The sequence below is a fragment of the Filicampus tigris genome, chromosome 19 (genome assembly GCF_054856515.1).
Source record: "Filicampus tigris isolate MCC_2025a chromosome 19, RoL_Ftig_1.0, whole genome shotgun sequence".
In the NCBI taxonomy this organism is placed as follows: Eukaryota; Metazoa; Chordata; class Actinopteri; order Syngnathiformes; family Syngnathidae; genus Filicampus; species Filicampus tigris.
In genome coordinates, this window is record NC_141235.1 from 9,705,071 (window position 1) to 9,713,565 (window position 8,495).

At 40.7% G+C, this 8,495-nt stretch overlaps 1 protein-coding gene across 7 annotated transcripts in view; it reads right to left on the bottom strand.

The window, feature by feature from the left end:
• The window catches only part of brsk1a (BR serine/threonine kinase 1a), a 36,988-nt gene that overhangs the window by 7,519 nt on the left and 20,974 nt on the right, over positions 1-8,495 (bottom strand). For all 7 annotated transcript variants that reach the window (XR_015082581.1, XR_015082580.1, XM_086016691.1 and 4 more), the window contains 10 exons: positions 3,862-6,377; positions 3,679-3,773; positions 3,313-3,398; positions 3,002-3,142; positions 2,366-2,482; positions 2,167-2,200; positions 1,986-2,054; positions 1,741-1,887; positions 1,024-1,055; positions 764-928 (listed from right to left, as the gene is read on the bottom strand). Coding sequence is in view for 5 of the 7 variants with exons in the window: in XM_086016691.1 (XP_085872817.1) it covers positions 764-928; positions 1,024-1,055; positions 1,741-1,887; positions 1,986-2,054; positions 2,167-2,200; positions 2,366-2,482; positions 3,002-3,142; positions 3,313-3,398; positions 3,679-3,773; positions 3,862-3,946 (971 nt within the window). In the remaining 2 variants the exon portion in view is untranslated. The remainder of the gene's footprint in view (positions 1-763; positions 929-1,023; positions 1,056-1,740; positions 1,888-1,985; positions 2,055-2,166; positions 2,201-2,365; positions 2,483-3,001; positions 3,143-3,312; positions 3,399-3,678; positions 3,774-3,861; positions 6,378-8,495) is intronic.

Here is an 8,495-nt window from a genome sequence, read left to right on the forward strand (position 1 = left end):
GAAAAGGTAGAAAGGATTAGAAAGGCCCAACTCAAAGTCCAACAGTGAAGTGTGAATTTTTGTCATGCGGCCTGGGAGCGTATTTTAAACGCAATTTGACTCAGAAGACACAAATAGCACCAGCACTTGTGCCATCACACATATCACCTGAAAAGACTTTTAATGCCAGCCCTGTTTTCACAAAGTCTGTCTTTTCAAAGGAGGGAACGTCATTGGTTTGACTTCTTTAAAACAAAGGTCTTTCAATTTCTTTTCCACTTTTTGGAATAGCTGCCCAAGTCCAAAAAGTCATTTACGGCTTCCCTTGTTTCTGTCCAAGTCGACAGCTTCTTTTTATTAGCTATTATGTTAGACCGCTTGGCGGTCAGCGTTTTCTTGTGCCAGCTTGAAGCGTTCTATTAACGTACTTTCCTTCATCTATAAAAATTCCTCAATCCTATAGAACATGACTGCAAATTAAAACCACAAATTAGCAAGATAGCTGGCGCTTGTAAACAATGCACCCTAAAATGGAATCGACCATAAACCATGAGTTACGGCCTTGGCTCAAGTAGGTTGTAAAAAAAAAACATTTTTTTTTAAATAAGCAGTCTAAATGAAAACCAACTTATCAGTTTGGACCAGGCCAAAGAAAGGCCAGCTGGTTCCATTTGTCCATGTGCCACACATACCAAGAAGCATCCTAAAACAATACATAAGGTCCGATGGGACTATGAGAAACACATTTATCATTTTTAGAACTTTGGGGAGAAAAAAGGCTTACTCTTCACATTGCAAATCTCGCGTGAGCTTGACGCGGTCTCTAAAACAGCCCAGTGAGTGCATGCTGTCCAACACATCTGGGTCCAGCTCAGTCAGGGATAAGATTCGCCTCACACACACTCTTCTAGGAGGAGGCTGCTCAGGACAAGGCTCATTACGGCCACCCCTGCAGACACGCACACACATCGTACTTTATGTGTAATAAAGGTGACTAAATGTGATATAGCATTGTACTCCACAGATGTGTGAACATATACTCACAGATACCAGGCATGTTTCTGAATGGTCTCCAGCTGTAGGACAGACAAGAAGGAAGGTCGTTTTTTAGTGAAATACTGAGCTTTATGTCTTACTCATTTGATTAGACGGTGGACTCCCGCTATTAATATAAATAGCAAAAATCTGCGTATAATTGACCATTGAAATATATTGGATTTCCTTTTCTTTTTTTAAACCCTCAAAGAATCTTCAAAAAAAACACAAAAACATCCAATATGTGTTTTGGGGTTGGATCCTCACTCCCTAAAAAATAAATAATAAAAACATCAAAACAAAATAATTTCAAGAAGAAAAAAATCTGTGAATAGGTCCATCTGCGAATGCCGAAGCGCAAGTATGCACGGCTCCACTCACTGTTTCATCATTCAAATAAAGTAAAAAAATAAAAATATGCAGCATCATTAATTGTGCTATAAAAAGGCATTAGAAAAGTTTTATTTCAATTAACTCTCAAATCTGGGGCTGTTCCGTTCAACACAAAGCTGATTTCGCAGGAAGTGAATTGAAGTTTTGGCCAAATCAAGCTCATTTGAAAAATGTTGAAGTACTAATGTGCAGTAACTTAGTGGTTGGGAATGACTGCACTATGTGGACTGAAGTCGTCGTTTTTTGCACAGAGCTGATAGGTGCCAGTGAAAGTACTTGAGTCCATAGCGCGCATGTACAAAATGTGGACGTCGGCGTGAGCGCCGTCCATACCGTGAGACGCTTTTCTGGGTTGACCTCAATCATGCCCTTTAGTAGGGACTGGCAGTCTGGGGGGATGAAGTGCGGCATGTGGAACACGCCGCTCTTCACTTTTTCCAGGAGCTGGCGTAAATTGTCATGGTCGAACGGCAGGGCGCCCTGGCGAGGACAGAGAGCAAAAGAGTGGCAGGTACAAAAAGCAAATGGTCAATAAGAAGGACAAAGAGTCATCATCCTAGTCAGGCATAAGTACTTACCACCAGCAGAGCAAAAAGAATGACCCCACAGCTCCACACATCTGCTCTCCTTCCATCATACTTCTCCCCCTACCAAAGACAGAATCCCATGTTCCGGAAAAATCAACATTTACTGTGAAAACAAACATCATCTGGCTCATATAACGATAAAGTATATATATTATGAAACGTGGCCACTTACCCGTATGACTTCAGGGCACGCATAATGCGGTGATCTAAAATAAGCAAATAATTGTGTTACATGCATTCATACGACTGGCAATTTCGAGGACTCTGCAGTGAAACAGTGTTAATGTGACACAGCTAATCTAAAAAAATAAAATAAAAATAAAAAAGCCATATGATGTGTTTGTAGGCAAATTGAACACACAAGCACTCACCCACAGCTGGTCTCTAACAGGCTGTCACCCACCTGGAGTGATGCCATACCAAAGTCAGCGATACGAATGTTGTTCTTCTCATCCAGCAGCAGGTTCTCAGGCTTCAGGTCTCTGTGGCTGCATCAATGCATAAGTGATGATCATGAAATGGTTTCCAATTTATTTAGGAGTGTGTAGTTTTTAAGAAGTGCCATCTCGGTATGAATTATTACTCAAATATAAATACAGTACAGCTACCGCACTTCCTCATACAGTGGCCAAAGGGCCGTTTATCTACTCAACTGCCGTTATACCAGGCATTTACAGAGAGATATACACAAATAAATAATACAAGATAATATTCTTACTCCCTCCTCCAGCAAGGTGTGTTCTCTTTGGAATGGACATTTTAAAACCCTTATTTAAGTACTGTTTTTTTTTAAAGTTTTTTTTAAGTGGTACATGGTGTGGAAAAATTGAGAACAACTGCATTATAGTATTTTCATTTGCAGATTTTTTTTTTTTCTGAAATAACGCACACACTGTTCATTGAGTGTCTACAGGACACTGTCAAAGGAAATACGGCATAATTGATCAACTGTACAAATGCCTCAAACCGAAGTGTGCAAGAATGAGCACTTGGATTTAAGAACCAACCAGATGGAGTGACTGTGGCAGAAATCCAATGCTGAAATTATCTGCCTGAAGAACTTTCTGGCTTCTTTGGGAGTCAGGCGGCCTTTCTTCACCAGGTAGTCAAAGAGCTCTCCTCCTGACACATGTTCCAATACCAGGTATCTATAGATGAACAGAGATCTGGCCTCAACAACTAAAATAAATTGGTACACCTTTGTAAACTAATGGGAGCCAATCAGTCTTGTATGGTAAAAGTGTGTAGTGAGCATACAATGTATGTGTCAGCCTCACAGAATATATTAGCATAAGTGTTCGCAAGGTCCGGAACTCACAGGTACTTGTTATTTTCGTATACATCGTGCAGCTTCAACACGTGCGGATGCTCTATGAGTTTGAGGATGGCGATCTCCCTCTCAACCTGTTCAGACAGAGAAGAAATAACAGCCATGAGTTGAAAATGAATTGTACAACTGAACAGTACTGGATAATATTGAAGTACCCATCTCATGAAGCCTAATCAAAATATTACAACCGGTGGTAAATACTGTACGCTGCAGTGAGGAAAAGTCTGAGCTGAGTTTTATACTGCAGACCTCAGAACTACGAGGCATTGTGCAAACCATTGGTCTGCCTTGTGCCCCTTGACATTATTTTCTACGGGGAAAATATTTTTGAAATTGAGCAGGAAGTCAGCGTACCTTCATTAACACTGACTCAGACAGTTTCTCTCTGTTGACAATTTTGATGGCGACCTTCTGACCAGTGATGCAGTGGACGCCCAGCTTGACCAGTCCTAAAAGAAGAAGGCACGAGGACATTTTTTTTGCAAAGTTAATACTACATCAAATTATGATGTGAACATTTCATTATCTTCTACTCACCTGTCTGTCCCTTTCCCAGTGTTTTTTCCAGCCGATAGGGCCCGACATACTGAGCGGACTGACTCAAAGACAGTTCCTTACTCATAGTGCTCTTACTTGAGGAACACTAGACTACACGTACTGCGATTATTGCAATTACTGTAATATTCTACAGTTTATCCAAGTGTTATTGTGGCATACACAGCACTCACATTTGAAGATACTCAGCACATAAGGAGGGGAATGAGTGAAAGCCTCCATTTAAACCTGACTAGTTAGTAATTCCTTGTCGTTTTTCTTTTCTTTTTTACAAAACAGCTCAGTAGTGCTGAATAAAAGCAATAAACATGACAAACAAGTGAATTCAAGCACAAAACATTAGCTTATTTGCATATTTGACGATAGCTATATACGGCTATTCAAAGACCAGTGTGAAAAAATACATTGAAGGTCCCCAACCAAGCGTCAAATGTGGGTGTGAATTTGAATGTTGTTTCTCTCGCTGTCAGGCCTCACAGGTGCACCGACATGCTAAATGTAGCCCCGCCGCCGCTCTCCCACACAGCAGCGAGGCTAGCTTGTAGCTTTAGCTTCGGCGCCTTGACCCAGCGGCCGTCCTGTCAAAATAAGCCCCACCAACTCGACTCGACGGCCACCAATAAACGCTTGTTACACTGCTCCAACGGACGCCTCATTCTGTCGACGGGAAAATGCAGCGCGTCAAAACAAGCATTCCGGCGTCGTTTCGAAGTCCTTCCCTCGTCTGTCCTGTCTTCCCTTCGCCCAGCGCTTCTACATCCCTGCGATGAGGCAACCGATATCACAGCAGCAGCATCTCCGAAGCAGGTGCAAAAAAGGGCCACAAGTATCCCCTGTTTAGCGCTACCTCCCCAAGTTGCCTCTTTAGCTGTTGGTGATCGTTGCTGCAGGGTTTATAGGCCCCGTTGTAATACACTCCCTTCGTTTTTCTTGCCGTAAATCGATATTTTTTCTTCTCTCTCTTTCTCCCTCTCTTCCTTCGCATCGCTCGCATCAGCATCCGGGTCCTTCTCCATCCTTGCGTCTCCCCTCCTCCGCCCCGCCCTCCTCCTCCTGCATCCAGGCCAGAAACAGCCCCCGCAGGCGGCCAATGGGAGATGACGATGCTGAGGGGTTGCACATCTGCTTAAGAGTGACAATGCAAAAAAGAATAATACAGTGGATATAAAAAGATATATATTGATGTGGCCTTTAATGTGTACAGGCCAGGGTTAAACGTTTTGGATTTGTTTTTCAATTCAGTTTTAACGATTTTTAAAAGCAGTTGTATTTTTTTAATTTGTTCTTAAAATGCGTTGTTTAAGTTTCGTTTTTATAAGATTGAGTATTAGTTTGGGGTTTTTCAATATATTGTCAGCCTCACCCAAAAAAATATTCTTGTCCAAATATGACTCTTGCCATTATTTTAAGAGGCTGACAGTGTGGAGTATTATTTGTCAAGTGCAAAATTAAAAAAATAATGCGGTTCCACAAGTGAGCACGCCCTTTTGTAACGGAATGTGGCTGTGTTGAGAATTAACCAATCGCATTCAAACTCATGGGAATGTTGTGTACATAAAAAAACAGTCCCTTTTTTGTCACATTTGTTAAAATTCTGTATAAACCTAATAGTATTACATTTGTAAAATGATTTGTAATTTTTTTTAGCCCTCTCTGTCTCCATCTTGTACCTCTAATTTGATTTTTAATAAACAATAGTGCCCAAGGAAGAACAACCAATCAGGTCAACCAACAAGGTCTGACCGACGAGGTGTCAATTGTTTGGCGTGGAGTCGTGGGGACCCGCCGCAGCCTTGAGCTGACTTGTTTCCTTGGGCTTCAGGAACTTTGCTGAAACTACCGTGGAATATCAACCTCTGGGTATCAACAAAAAAAAAATGTCAAAGGAATTGTACAGATCCAGCGACAAAAGTGATTGACTACCATTGATTTGACAAGTGAGTAGATGATGAAAAGTTCAAGCCCCATTTTGATGGAGAATTGAGTGCGAGCCCTATGACATACCTAAAGGAAAGTAAATGTAATGCACAAAGTGAGCGGATGTGAAACTGAAGACGCTACAATAGTTGAGAATCAAGTACAAAGTGAAAGCTTCTGCTGTATTATTAAAAAACAAAACAAATGTAGGACATTTGATGAATCATCGAGAAAGTGAAGGACTGCTAAGATCTCAACTTGAAATGTTTTGTGTGGGCGGATAATTCCCCAAAGCTTAATTTCAACTGTGCCAAGCTAGGCGATTCTCGTACAGCCAGGAGGATTTGCCTCAGCCATGCTGCTGAAATAGAAACAGGCAAGAGACAATTATCATATTTTATAGCGCTCTCATACCAACACCGCCTTTTTTGTGTGTGACTACATCAACCATGGCAATTTTTGGACTGCAAAAACCATGGCGTTAGAGTAGAAAGATGCTTAAATTTACCTTAATCACACAAATGGAAATTCACACAAGGATCCGTGCAACTTTGAATGTATTCATACCTTCAGATTTGAACCTGAAAAGACAGAACAATATAAATCTTTAAAAACGTTTTATCATCAAGTTACATTGTTTTTGCACGTTTCGACACTACATCAAGTCACATACTGGCACACTCAATGAACACAAAACAGGAAGTGTGTCGTTTAAATTATTCAAGTTTATTTTAATTGACAGTTTGTCTATAATGAAATACAATATTTTTTTCACAAAACAGGGCTGGCATTGACAAGTTCATTGTATAGACATGTCTCCTCCTCTCCAGTTTTTCAGATGGTTCAGTCCACCTCCTCCTGGAAACTGTTAGGGAAAAAAAACACGATTTAAAACTGAAAAAAAAAAAAAAAAACATTAAATTAAATGTGGAAAATGTAAAGAATAAAAATAAAAGACACTAATGTTTATTCATCTTATTTAAAGCGGAAGTCAACCCAAACATATTTTTTTCAATCACGGCTGACTTGTTTTCTGAATCTGAGCCGTGATTGGTCGTTGTGAGCAGTTGTGATGTCATTTTCAGTCGACAGAAGACAAAATGGCCGCCCCCGAGATGACTAAAAACGAGTGCATTTTGATGCTTAATTTATATTCCACAAACGCAAAATTAATCAGAATGCCGTGTTTCAACTAGTGGGTCTGCTGGGAACATATTCTTGAAAAAAAATATGTTTGGGTTGACTTACGCTTTAACAACAACAAATATTCAATAATATGATGAAGATTAAGACTAGAGTTTTGCTCACGTAGAGCACATTTTTAGTTCGGTACGAGTTCACGAGTTCAAATTTTTGCATGAATGCACTTTACTTTGGATTCAAGCCAGCCACCACTTTTTTTTTAACTTAACTTCCATATTATACAAATGGTTCTACCCACATGTGTCACGATCCTTCAGACAGAGTCTTTGCACAGGCATGGAAGGCGTCTACAAGGTCTTTGCACTTCAATGTGCCCTTCTCTCTGATACTGAAACACAAATCCAGATTACATCCTAATCACATTTTAGATCATTTATGCAACATGTATGTGTCACTCTATCATAACGCATAATACAAAAAGCACCAAAAATGTTCAGTTGAATTTGCATCGGATCCTCTCTAAAATGAACCTAAATCTGTATCAAGGATTATTCCAGTGGTCCCACTGTACTTTTTATGTGTGTTAAGTGATTACGCGTGAGTTAACTGTACGCCACTAATCACCTGAGCACGTGCACATGCAATAAATGTCTCCAGCCCCATATGCTCATGTACTGTAACACGAACCGGCAGCCTCAAATGCGCGGGGCAGGTCATGCACGTCAAAGGCTATTTTAAACCTTTTAATACCTCTCAAGACATATTTGTTACATAACAGCCCAGCATAAACAAGTGAGTATGGATTATTAAATTCACAGTCAATGCAAGTTTGAAAGGACGGGATACTCTTTAATACATCTATCATACGCTTTGGATTCACGATGAATTTACTCGAAAAAAACAACTCTCCACTGTGAGATGGGTTACACAAACTGTATATGTTTGAATACTGCTCCATCTACAATTTAGTTTCCCTCGCGGGATGAATACATGAATGAATTTATTTAGCTACTCTTTAATAGAAGAATGTACTTTGGTTTGCATGCAGAAACAATCATGATTGAAAACCATGACCAAGGATGTGATGGAATGATAAAAATGGTTACTCACAACTCACAAAAGACTAAGCAAATGTAGCAATGAGGATGCATTTGTATGAACACTTCCCGTAGTCATCAAAACTCACCACTTGCCAGCGTCCGCTTTGATAAGCTGGCAAGGTGCCGGCGCAGCTTCGTCAGAGCTTGGCATGTTGACAGAACAGCTGCGGTGTGTCGAGAGCGTGCTCCTGCAAGAGTTTGCGGTCAAGTGCACATCTGCTAGCTATACAAAGACACGAAGAAGGGAGAGACAGCATGGACTGGGTGGTGGGGAGGGAACGCAGACAGTTCTGAAGCGTGACAGGGTCATGTAGTGTAAGCTTAGTGGTGGGGAAAATACAGTGGATATAGAAAGTCTACACGCCCCTGTCCAAATACCAGGTTTTTGGGATATTATAAAATGCTGATCTTTATTTACGGTTAACCAGAGGCACTTGAAATGGTGGCAAGTGTGCG